Genomic DNA, 13,223 nt, shown 5'->3' on the forward strand with positions numbered 1-13,223 from the left:
GGGGAATATACTATGGAGCATCTTATGGGGCCATCAACCATAATGGTGCAGCATACGGGGCATATACTATGGAGCATTTTATGGGGGCCATCAACCATAATGGTGCAGCATATGAGGCATATACTATGGAGCATCTTATGGGGGCCATCAACCATAATGCAGCAGCATATGAGGCATATACTATGGAGCATCTTATGGGGGCCATCAACCATAATGCAGCAGCATATGAGGCATATACTATGGAGCATCTTATGGGGGCCATCAACCATAATGGTGCAGCATATGGGGCATATACTATGGAGTATCTTATGGGGGCCATCAACCATAATGCAGCAGCATATGAGGCATATACTATGGAGCATCTTATGGGGGCCATCAACATTAATGCAGCAGCATATGAGGCATATACTATGGAGCATCTTATGGGGGCCATCAACCATAATGGTGCAGCATATGGGGCATATACTATCCATCATCTTATGGGGCCATCAACCTTTATGGAGCAGCGTATGGGGCATATGGATGGGAGCAGCAAATTACAGAACGGTGGCGCAGGATGGGAGCAGCACATGACAGAACGGGGGAGCAGGATGGCAGCAGCACATGACAGGATGGGGGCGCAGGATGGGAGCAGCAAATGACAGGATGGGGATCAAGATGGTAGCAGCACATGACAAGATTACAGCGCAGGATGGAAGCAACACATACCAGGATGGAGACCATATACCAATATAAATGCTCGCCACCCGGGCATAGAACGGGTTCAATAGCTAGTATATATATACAGTGCCTTGCCAAAGTATTTGGCCCCCTGGAACTTTTCAACCTTTTCCCACATATCATGCTTCAAACATAAAGATACCAAATGTAAATTTTGGTGAAGAATCAACAACAAGTGGAACACAATTCTGAAGTTGAACGAAATGTATTGGTTATTTTAAATTTTTGTGGAAGTTCAAAAACTGAAAAGTGGGGCTTGCAATATTATTCGGCCCCTTTAACTTAATACTTTGTTGTGCCACTTTTTGCTGCGATTACACTGCAAGTCGCTTGGGGTATGTCTCTATCAGTCTTGTACATCGAGAGACTGAAATTCTTGCCCATTCTTCCTTGGCAAACAGCTCGAGCTCAGTGAGGTTTGATGCAGATCGTTTGTGAACAGTAGTTTTCAGCTCTTTCCACAGATTCTCGATTGGATTGAGGTCGGGACTTTGACTTAGCCATTCTAACACCTGGATACATTTATTTGTGAACCATTCCATTGTAGATTCCATTCCATCTCCATTCCAGTCTCAGGTCTTTTGCAGACTCCAACAGGTTTTCTTCAAGAATGGTCCTGTATTTGGCTCCATCCATCTTCCCATCAATTGTAACTATCTTCCCTGTCCCTGCTGAAGAAAAGCAGGTCCAAACCATGATGCTGCCACCATCATGTTTGACAGTGGGGATGGTGTGTTCAGGGTGATGAGCTGTGTTGCCTTTACGCCAAACATGTCATTTGGCATTGTTGGCAAAAAGTTTGATTTTGGTTTCATCTCACCAGAGAACCTTCTTTCACGTGTTTGGTGTGTCTCCAGGTGGCTTGTTGCAAATTTTAAACAACACTTTTTATGGATATCTTTGAGAAATGGCTTTCTTCTTGCCACTGTTCCATAAAGGCCAGATTTGTGCAGTGTGCGACTGATTGTTGTCCTATGGACAGACTGTCCCACCTCAGCTGTAGATCTCTGCAGTTCATCCAGAGTGAACATGGCCTCTTGGCTGCATCTCTCATCAATCTTCTCCTTGTTTGAGATGAAAGTTTAGAGGCACGGCCGGGTCTTGGTAGATTTGCAGTGGTATGATACTCCTTCCATTTCAACATGATCGCTTGCACAGTGCTCCTTGGGATGTTTAAAGTTTTGGAAATCATTTTGTATCCAAATCCGGCTTTAAATTTCTCCACAACAGTATCACGGACCTGCCTGTTGGGTTCCTTGATCTTCATGATGCTCTCTGAACAGAACCCTGAGACTATCACAGGGCAGGTGCATTTATACGGAGACTTGATTACACACAGGTGGATTATATTCATCATCATTGGGCATTTAGGACAACATTGGATCATTCAGAGATCCACAATGAACTTCTGGAGTGAGTTTGCTGCACTGAAAGTAAAGGGGCCGAATAATATTGCACGCCCCACTTTTCAGTTTTTGATTTTCCTCAAAAACTTAAAATAACCAATAAATTTTGTTCAACTTCAGAATTGTGTTCCACTTGTTGTTGATTCTTCACCAAAATTTACATTTGGTATCTTTATGTTTGAAGCATGATATGTGGGAAAAGGTTGAAAAGTTCAATGGGGCCAAAATATTTCGCAACGCACTGTATATAATAAAGAAAAAAACCTTCCTTCTCACCCCTAATGGGGGTGGTCTTTGTTATCCTTACTCATTCTTGCGTCCTCTTCCAGAGGCCTGGGAGTTTGAGGGTTCTGCGCATGATCTTAGTGGTTCCAAGCATTGCACTTTTCTGGACAGAGAGCTCAGATGTTGCTTCTGGGATCTGTTGTAGCCTTTCTTCCAACTTAGGGGGTCACTGCTCCAAGTGCTCCTATCACCACTGCAATCACTGTTGCCTTCACCTTCCACATCTTCTCCAGTTCTCCTTTGAGGCCTTGGTATTTCTCCAGCTTCTCATATTGCTTCTTTCTGATGTTGCTGTCACTTGGCACTGCCACATCTATTATCATTGCTGTCTTCTGATCCTTATCTACTATCACAATGTCTGGTTGGTTAGCTAACACCTGCTTATCCATCTGTATCTTGAAGTCCCACAGGATTTTAGCCCTTTCATTCTCCACCATTTTTTCTGGGGCTTCCCACTTGGACTTAGGGGGACTTAGCCCATATGCTATGCAAATGTTCCTGTATACAATTACCGCTACTTGGTTGTGGCGTTCGGTATACGCTGTTCCTGCTTGCATTTTGCATCCTGCCATTATGTGTTGGACTGTTTCTGAGGTTTATTTGCATGGTCTGCACCTTGTATCTTGTCTTGGGTGGTAGATTCCTGCTTCTATGGATCTGGTACTTTGTGCTTGCTCTTGTGCCGCTATGATTAGTGCCTCTGTGCTGTCTCGGAGTCCAGCTTTCTCCAGCCATTGGTAGGATTTCTCCATGTCAGCCACCTTCATTATCTGTTGATGGTATATCCCATGCAGCGGCTTGTCTTGCCATGACGCTTCATGTTCCTGTTCTTCCTTCCAGATCTGTTGATGCTGCCTTAGGCTTTCTCTCAGCATCTCATCTTTTTGCGCCATTTTTCTGATGTATTCCTGGATACTCATTATTTCAGCCATGATGGTGGCTTGGATGCTAATCAAGCCTCGACCACCCTCCTTTCTGCTGGTATACAATCTTTGGGTGTTAGACTTTGAGTAGAGACCTCCATGCATTGTGAGGAGATTTATATACACAAACCTAAAAAATACACGCACATACATTTTTTTCACGTTACTTAGATACACATCTATAACATAATACATTTTTCCTACTCGATTTGTCAAAATATGTTCCGTTCCTGAGAATATTTTGCTAACAGAGATAATCAAATCTTACTCACTAATACATTTTTTTTTTCATAATAGGCTAAATAGGAATCTGCATTACAGCACTACAGTCTCCATTGTCTCATAATTCCTAAAATTGCTCTGAAATGAAAAATTTTCTTATATTGAAACACAAATATAAAACATGATTTGGTCATCTCTAATTGCCAGAAAGCCAAAAAGAGTCTACCACACAAAATGTTTGCTCCGCTCATGGGCTCCAAATGAACGTAGTATGGGGCTGATAGAAGAGACGTGAGCGGAAGGGTTTGGCAGGACTTACATCTTCTTTTATCTTTTGGAAAAATTAATTTATAGGATAAATCAGTAAACTTAATATTCCCAGTTCTTTACCCAAATAATTCTCAGTACCATGTTACCTTATTGCAAAAACCTCTGACCCTGTACATGTGATTTCACATAATAATTTTTTTTCATTATTGTGTTTTCTACAGATCGGTTTGATCCAACTTACTTAATAAACAATGCTGTTATTAATGTGATCTGTTCCATTACATTTGGAGATCGGTTTGAGTACAATGATGAAAAACTTCGACGACTTTTACATCTCTTTTATTCAGCCCTGAAGGCTGAATTCGGGCTCTTGGCTCAGGTAATTAAACAGCTTTAAAGTTACATGCACTAATATCTTCTTTCTGAAAATACCAAAGTAGCCTATTCAGAGAGGAAGAAAACTGGGTATCTAGTGCTACCTATTGGATTTAGCAATCATAAAAGTTAATATTGACCTTTTATAAAATCATACCTCATGGCCTGAGGTAAGAAGTCAATCCAGACACTCTATTTGTATACACATTTCTTCTTGTGCAGAGTGCTAAATTGGTGTAAGTCATGCGAAAAGATTTGTTAAAGTCTCGATATTAACTTCTAGGAATGCTACTTTTCCCAAACATTTATTGTTCTTTACTATTTGTTTGGATAATGGATAGCAATATTGGAGGTTTCCTTCATTGCACAAATGTATGCACAACTGGAGCTGTAGTATCAGGTTGAAAACCATGTAGTGGAAACCCGTTTGGAGAGAAACTCAAAAGGTTTTACATGTTTGACAGTTTTCATCAAATCAGGGAGTCGATCGATCAGAGACAAGGGCACAAAAGCAGGGTTTCTTGGTGAACTGGCTTGTCTGATCTCAGAAGCCCAGTCACAAGTTTTTAATACAAGCACAGAGATAAGAAAAATAAAAGTGGGAATGGCTTACATTACCTAAGGCAGAAGATATTTAAGTTGGGAAAATCAAGATAGGAAATTATGGATTCTGTCAAAATTCCTTTCTAGCTATTTATAGTCCGCTTACTTAACTTTCAGAGACAAAAGAAATGTTGAACACACATAATAATAATAATAATAATAATAATAATTTTATTTATATAGTGCCTACATATTCCGCAGCGCTTTACGTTATAGTAGAGACTTGTGCACACAATAGAAATTACAGCATAACAATAAACATAGTTCAAAATAGATACCAAGAGGAATGAGGGCCCTGCTCGCAAGCTTACAATCTATGAGAAAAAAGGGGAGACACGAGAGGTGGATGATAACAATTGCTTTCGTTCAGACCAGCCATAGTGTACGAATCGGGTGTTCATGTAAAGCTGCATGAACCAGTTAACAGCCTAAGTATGTAACAGTACAGACACAGAGGGCTAATTAAATGCATAAAGTGAATGAGAACATGATGCAAGGAACCGGATTTTGGTTTAAGTCTTTTGAATGGGCCACACAGGGATAGTTAGGTTAATGCGTTGAGGCGGTAGGCCAGTATGAACAAATGCATTTTTAGGGCACGCTTAAAACTGCGGTGATTGCTGATTAATCGTATTAACCTGGGTAGTGCATTCCAAAGAGTTAGCGCGGCACGTGAAAAGTCTTGGAGACGGGAGTGGGAGGTTCTGATTATTGAGGATGTTAACCTCAGGTCATTAGCAGAACGAAGAGCATGGATAGGGTGGTAGGCTGAGACCAGGGAGGAAATGTAGGGCGATGCTGAGCCATGGAGTGCTTTGTGGATGAGGGTAATAAGTTTATACTGGATTCTGGAGTGGATGGGTAATCAGTGTAATGACTGGCGCAAGGTAGAGGCATCGGTATAACGATTGGTGTGGAATATGATTCTGGCTGCAGCATTCAGGACAGATTGGATCGGGGAGAGTTTGGAAAGAGGTAGGCCAATTAGTAGAGAGTTACAATAGTCCAGAAGAGAATGAATAAGAGAAACATTAAGAGTTTTTGCAGCGTCGAAAGTAAAAAAAGGGTGAATTGTAGAAATGTTTTTGAGATGCAGATAAGAAGAGCGAACCAGTGATTGGATGTGGGGGGTGAATGAAAGCTCTGAATCAAGTATGACCCCAAGGCAGCAGGCATGTTGCTGGGGAGTAATGGTGGAACCACACACACGGAGATGACGTCAGGCAAAGGTAGGTTAGTAGAGGGAGAAAACACGAGGAGTTCAGTTTTTGACAGGTTCAGTTTCAGATAGAGGGAGGACATGATGTTAGAGACAGAGGTAATACAATCATCAGTGTCTTCTGAAAAGGCAGGTGTGATATCAGGAGAAGAAGTGCATAATTGGGTGTCATCAGCATAGAGATGGTACTGGAAACCAAATCTACTGATTGATTGTCCAATATGGGCAGTATACAAAGAGAAGAGGAGGGGGCCTAGGACTGATCCTTGAGGAACCCCCACAGTAAGGGGAAGGTGAGAGGAGGAGGAACCAGCAAAAAATACAGTGAAAGAGCGGTCAGAGAGATAGGAGGAGAACCAGGAGAGAACGGTGTCCTTGAGGCCGATGGGGTATAACATAGTGAGGAGGAGCTGATGATCCACAGTATCAAATACTGTGGAGAGATCCAAGAGAATTAGCATGGAGTAGTGACCATTAGATTTAGCTGTTAGTAGATCATTAGAGACTTTAGTGAGGGCGGTTTCAGTAGAGTGTAAAGAGCGGAAACCAGATTAAAGAGGGTCGAGAAGTGAGTAATCTGAGAGATAGCAGATAAGACGTGAGTGGACCAGGCGTTCGAGGAGTTTGGAGATGAAGGGAAGATTAGAGACATTAGAGTCTATAATTAGCGGCACAGTTTTGGTCGAGGGATGGTTTTTTAAGTAATGGATGCATGATGGCATGCTTAAATGAAGAGGGAAAGATACCAGAAGAGAGAGGTTGAATATTTTTGTTAGGTGAGAGGTGACAGAAGGGGAAAGGGACTGGAAGAGATGTGACGGAGTGGGGTCACTGGTGCAAGTGGTCAGGTGAGAAGATGCAAGGAGCCTGATCACTTCTTCTTCTGTGACTGGTTCAAAGTCAGAGAGTGAGCTAGATGCAGTGGGGAGGGAGGACAGTGTATGATATGAGTGGATTGGAAGATAATTTCCTGTTGGATGTGGTCAATTTTTTCTTTGAAATAAATGGCCAGATCGTCAGCGCGGAGATCCGTGGTTGGGGCCTGCACTCTTGGGTTGAGTAGGGAATGAAAAGTGTAAAAGAGACGTTTAGGGTTATTGGACAGTGAGGTGCTGAAGTAGGTTTGTTCGGAGAGGTGAAGGGTAGAGTTACATGTTTTAAGCATGAACTTATAATGGATGAAATCTTCAGGTAGATTTGATTTTCTCCACAGACGTTTGGCGCACATGGAGCACCGCTGCAGGAAATATGTTTGCAGCGTGTGCCACGGTTGTCGTCATCTGTGCCGACTTGTTCTATGTATAGGAGGTGCAATTTTATCCAGGGCACTTTGCAGGGTTTCATTGTAATGCTTCAGTGCAGAATCAGGACATGAGTGTTAATGGCCTGGATGTTTCTATAAGTGTGGAAAGTGCGGGTGACCTGAGCGGGATGACAGTTCTTGATAGAGAATGAAAGAAAGTTGTGGTCAGAGAGTGGGAGAGGGGAGTTTGTGAAATCGTCCACTGAGCAAAGCCGGGAGAAGACCAAGTCGGGGGAGTTTCGGTCTTCATGCATTGGAGAGTTCGTATGCTACAAGAGGCTGAAAGAGGAGGTTAGAGATAGAAGGTGAGAAGCAGATGGGAAGAGGGGAAAAGCAATGGGGTTGTTAAAATCACCTATGATGAGGGTTGGGATGTCACAGGAGAGAAAGTGTGGAAGCCAGGTGACAAAGTGATCCAGGAACTGATGAGAGGGGCCGGCAGGACGATACACCACCGCCACTCGCATGGAGAGGATGTAGAATCTGACAGCATGGACCTCAAAAGAAGGGAAGACAAGTGAGGGTACTTGGGGGATAACTTGGAAGATATGCACTAATCCTAGAACAAGAAGACTAACACAGAAGCAGGGATCACCTTGTAACAAAGTAACAAAATATTTTTATTGCACACCAAAACCTACAACATTATTATGGTATTATGTAGCTATATGATGTACCTGCCTGATTATAATCACACTGAGCGGCGTTAATGTTTTTTAATTGTTTTTATATGTCCATGTTGTAGGTTTTGGTGTGCAATAAAAATATTTTGTTACTTTGTTACAAGGTGATCCCTGCTTCTGTGTTAGTCTTCTTGTTCTTGGATTAGTACATGTATTGTTACAGACTAACTGTAGGTAGATCCCTTTAAATATTATATATTTAGGATGGTGCCCTCCTTGTGTTTTTTTTTCTTACAGATATAACTTGGAAGGTACATTTGGTTGATAGGGCAGCACAGTGGCTCAGTGGATAGCATTGCGGCCTTGCAGAGCTGGGGTCCTGGGTTCAAATCACACCAAGGATAAAATCTGCAAAGAGTTTGCATGTTCTCCCCATGTTTGCGTGGGTTTCCTGCGGTTACTCTGGTTTCCTCCCACATTTCAAAAACATGCTGATAGGGAATTTAGATTGTGAGCCTCATCGGGGATAGCGATGATGCTTAGCACTTGTTGGCCCTTTTGCCTTCACTCTGCGGTCCAGTCTCCTCTTAAGGCTGTGTGCACACTTTGCGTTTTTTTCCCGATAAAACCGCAAAAAAAATGCATACAATAAGCATCCCATCATTTAGAATGAATTCTGCATGTTTTGTGCACATGATGCATTTTTTTCTGCGAAAAAAACGCATCGCGGTAAAAACCGCAGCATGTTCATTAATTTTCTGTTTTTTTGTGGATTTCCCACTTCAAAATGCATTGGGAAGTGTCCGGAAAAAACCGCGGCAAAAACGCGTCAAAACCGCGGCAAAAACACGGCAAAACCGCGGCAAAAACGCATGCGGTTTTCTTGCGGATTTCTTGCAGAAAATGTCCGGAATTCTCAGGAATTTTCTGCGAGAAATCCTGAACGTGTGCACATAGCCTAAAAGTTTTTGCAGAGATGCGTCTGCTGCTAGAAATCTGTGTGGCATTGACCTGGTCTCTAATCTGAGCTGCTGTTAACCTGCGATTTCTGAGGTCGGCGGCTCGGATAAACTTATCCTCAGAAGCAGAGGTGACTCTTGGTCTTCCTTTCCTGGGGTGGTCCTCATGTGAGCCAGTTTCTTTGTAGAACTTGATGGTTTTTGCCACTGCACTTGGGGACACTTTCAAAGTTTTTCCAATTTTTCGGACTGACTGACCTTCATTTCAAAAGTAATGATGGCCACTCGTTTTTCTTTACTTAGCTGCTTTTTTCTTGCCATAATACAAATTCTAACAGTCTATTTAGTAGGATTATCAGCTGTGTATCCACCAGACTTCTGCACAACACAACTGATGGTTCCAACCCATTTATAAGGCAAGAAATCCCACTTATTAAACCTGACAGGGCACACCTGTGAAGTGAAAACCATTCCCGGTGACTACCTCTTGAAGCTCATCAAGAGAATGCCAAGAGTGTGCAAAGCAGCCATGGACTGTGTTAGCCAGAAGGTTATATTTAACATATCATTTATACAGTATACACTATCTATCTTACTGAAAGTGTGAACTTTTATAAATGACCACTGTCATGTAAACTGGTTTACAGGTTACCAGAGAGTAAGCTGATATGGGCAATACGTGCTGTGCTTTACTCAGTAGCCTCAGGCGCTGCTTAGCAACCATCCTGTAATCTGGGGGCTGTCTCATTAGAACACAGCACACTAAGCTGCCAATCCAAAGATAGTGAGAGGAAATGAAGCGCGGTCTGGAGGAGCGCTGAGGAATAGTCCTGTTGGCAGGTAGGAGAGTTGCATGTGGTCCATCTGTAGCAGCTCCAGCTGTGTTCCCCCGAGGGAGGGATGGAGTGTGAAGGAAAAAAAAATTGCAATGAAGTCTGCAGAGCGCTCAGATGTAAGTCGCAGGGGGCCATTGCTGTACAGAATAAAACCCTTTAATCCACAATCAGTTTCAACAGCATATCACGTCTTTATCAGGTAGTATAACAATTAGGAAGGGGCGGGGGTATTTAAAAACAGAAAGACAAATGGGAACAAAAAAGTAATTAACAAACAATTAGATGTAAATTAACAATAAAATTACACATGCTACAACTAATTGCGGCTGTAAAGCAAAATTTAAAATGGGGAGCATGGGATAATAAGATTAAAAATTGGATAAAACAAGCAGCATAATACTAATTTGTGTAAATAAGAAAATGTGAATAAAAAATATAAATATAAGAAAATGTATGTAAAAAATGCATAAAAATACACATAAATAAGAGAAAGGACAACCGAATACAATATGTAGATTATTCAACTACATTTTCTATGGTGAGGTTCAATCCCTCTGCCCAATTTAACCCCTTAACGACCGCCGATACGCCTTTTAACGGCGGCCGCTAAGGGTACTTAAACCACAGCGCCGTTAATTAACGGCGCTGTGGAAAAAGTAAATAGAGCTCCCCAGAGTCCGATTCTCTCCGGGGTCTCGGCTGCCGGGGGTAGCCGAGACCCCAGAGAACATGATTCGGGGGGGGTTTTACCGACCCCGCATTTGCGATCGCCGGTAATTAACCGTTTACAGGCAATCGCAAAAAAAACCCCAATTTTTTAAAAAATTTCTCTGTCCTCCGATGTGATCGCACATCAGAGGACAGAGAAAAGGGGTCCCCGATCGCCCCCCGATACTCACCTGTCTCCCCCGGTGCTCCTCGTGGCTCTCGATGGGCGCCGCCATCTTCAAAATGGCGGGCGCATGCGCAGTGCGCCCGCCGGGCGGCATCGGGAGAATCTTTGGGGTCTCGGCTGCCGGGGGTAGCCGAGACCCCAAAGAACATGATCGGGGTCGGTTTTACCGACCCCTGTTTTGCGATCGCCGGTAATTAACTGTTTACCGGCGACCGCAAAAAACAAGTAATGTGTAATTGTGTAATTCTCTGTCCTCTGATGTGATCGCACATCAGAGGACAGAGAAATAGGGGGATTCGGGGACCCTGCCATACTTACCGGTGTCCCTGGGTCCTCCTGCTGCTCCTCCTGGCCGCCGGCGTCTTCAGGGTAAAAGAAAATGGCGGGCGCATGCGCAGTGCGCCTGCCATCTGTCTCCATCTGCCGGCCGGCAGGAGAAAGCAGTTGGGGCTAAAATTAGGGTTAGGGTTAGGACTAGGGCTAGGGCTGGGGTTAGGGTTAGGGTTAGGGCTAGGGCTAGGGTTAGGGTTAGGGTTAGGGTTAGGGCTAGGGCTAGGGTTAGGGTTAGGGCTAGGGTTAGGGTTAGGGCAAGGGCTAGGGTTAGGGCTAGGTTTAGGGCTAGGGTTAGGGCTAGGGTTAGGGTTATGGTTAGGGCTAGGGTTAGGGTTGGGGCTAAATTTAGGGTTAGGGTTGGGGCTAAATTTAGGGTTAGGGTTGGGGCTAAATTTAGGGTTAGGGTTGGCGCTAAATTTAGGGTTAGGGTTGGCGCTAAATTTAGGGTTAGGCTTCTTTCACACTTACGTCGGTACGGGGCCGTCGCAATGCGTCGGCCCAACATACCGACGCACGTTGTGAAAATTGTGCACAACGTGGGCAGCGGATGTAGTTTTTCAATGCATCCGCTGCCCAATCTATGTCCTGGGGAGGAGGGGGCGGAGTTACGGCCACGCATGCGCGGTCAGAAATGGCGGTCGTGACGTACAAAAAAAGTTACATTGAACGTTTTTTTGTGCCGACGGTCCGCCAAAACACAACTGATCCAGTGCACGACGGACGCGACGTGTGGCCATCCGTCACGATCCGTCGGCAATACAAGTCTATGGGCAAAAAACGCATCCTGCGGGCACATTTGCAGGATCCGTTTCTTGTCCAAAATGACGGATTGCGACGGATGTCAAACGACGCAAGTGTGAAAGTAGCCTTAGGGCTAGGGTTAGGGTTGGGGCTAAAGTTAGGGCTAGGGCTAAATTTAGGGTTAGGGTTGGCGCTAAATTTAGGGTTAGGGTTGTGTTATGTCTGCTAATGAAAGGTGTAAAGAAGGCAATCCAGAGACACAGTGTGCCTAGCAATCAGAGCGCACACAGTGATCTGACAAATACCCAAAAACAAAGAACGAGCTCTGAGACGTGGAAACTCTGTAGACTGCACACCTGATCCTATCCTAAACACAACTAATAGCGGCTGTGGATTGCGCCTAGCAACTACCTATGCAACTCGGCACAGCCTAAGAAACTAGCTAGCCTGAAGATAGAAAAATAGGCCTGACTTGCCCCCAGAGAAATACCCCAAAGGAAAAGGCAGCCCCCCACATATAATGACTGTGAGTAAGATGAAAAGACAAAACGTAGGGATGAAACAGATTCAGCAAAGTGGGGCCCGATAATGTTAGACAGAGCGAGGATAGTAAAGCGAACTTTGCAGTCTACAAAAAACCCTAAAGAAAAAACCACGCAAAGGGGGCAAAAAAGACCCACCGTGCCGAACTAACGGCACGGCGGTACACCCTTTGCTTCTCAGAGCTACCAGCAAAAACAAAGACAAGCTGGACAGAAAAAAAGCAACAAAATAGCAAAAAAAGCACTTAGCTATACAGAGCAGCAGGTCACAGGAACAAGCAGAAGAAGCTCAGATCCAACACTGGAACATTGACAAGGAGCAGGGATAGCAGCATCAGGCGGAGTTAAGTAACGAAGCAGTTAACGAGCTCACCAGAACACCTGAGGGAAGAAGCTCAGAAGCTGCAGTACCACTTGTGACCACAGGAGTGAATTCAGCCACAGAATTCACAACAGTACCCCCCCCTTGAGGAGGGGTCACCGAACCCTCACCAGAGCCCCCAGACCGACCAGGATGAGCCGCATGAAAGGCACGAACAAGATCGGGAGCATGAACATCAGAGGCAAAAACCCAGGAATTATCTTCCTGAGCATAACCCTTCCATTTAACCAGATACTGGAGTTTCCGTCTAGAAACACGAGAATCCAAAATCTTCTCCACAATATACTCCAATTCCCCTTCCACCAAAACCGGGGCAGGAGGCTCAACAGATGGAACCATAGGTGCCACGTATCTCCGCAACAACGACCTATGGAATACATTATGTATGGAAAAGGAGTCTGGGAGGGTCAAACGAAAAGACACAGGATTGAGAACCTCAGAAATCCTATACGGACCAATAAAACGAGGTTTAAATTTAGGAGAGGAAACCTTCATAGGAATATGACGAGAAGATAACCAAACCAGATCCCCAACACGAAGTCGGGGACCCACACGGCGTCTGCGATTAGCGAAAAGTTGAGCCTTC

The 13,223-nt window shown here is 44.1% G+C and overlaps 1 protein-coding gene across 1 annotated transcript in view; it reads left to right on the plus strand.

The window, feature by feature from the left end:
* The window catches only part of LOC138647786 (cytochrome P450 2D14-like), a 270,386-nt gene that overhangs the window by 173,979 nt on the left and 83,184 nt on the right, over nt 1–13,223 (plus strand). The window contains exon 4 of the mRNA XM_069737044.1: nt 4,048–4,205. Coding sequence (XP_069593145.1) covers nt 4,048–4,205 — 158 coding nt within the window. The remainder of the gene's footprint in view (nt 1–4,047; nt 4,206–13,223) is intronic.

Source organism: Ranitomeya imitator, chromosome 8, assembly GCF_032444005.1.
Source record: "Ranitomeya imitator isolate aRanImi1 chromosome 8, aRanImi1.pri, whole genome shotgun sequence".
Classification (NCBI taxonomy): domain Eukaryota; kingdom Metazoa; phylum Chordata; class Amphibia; order Anura; family Dendrobatidae; genus Ranitomeya; species Ranitomeya imitator.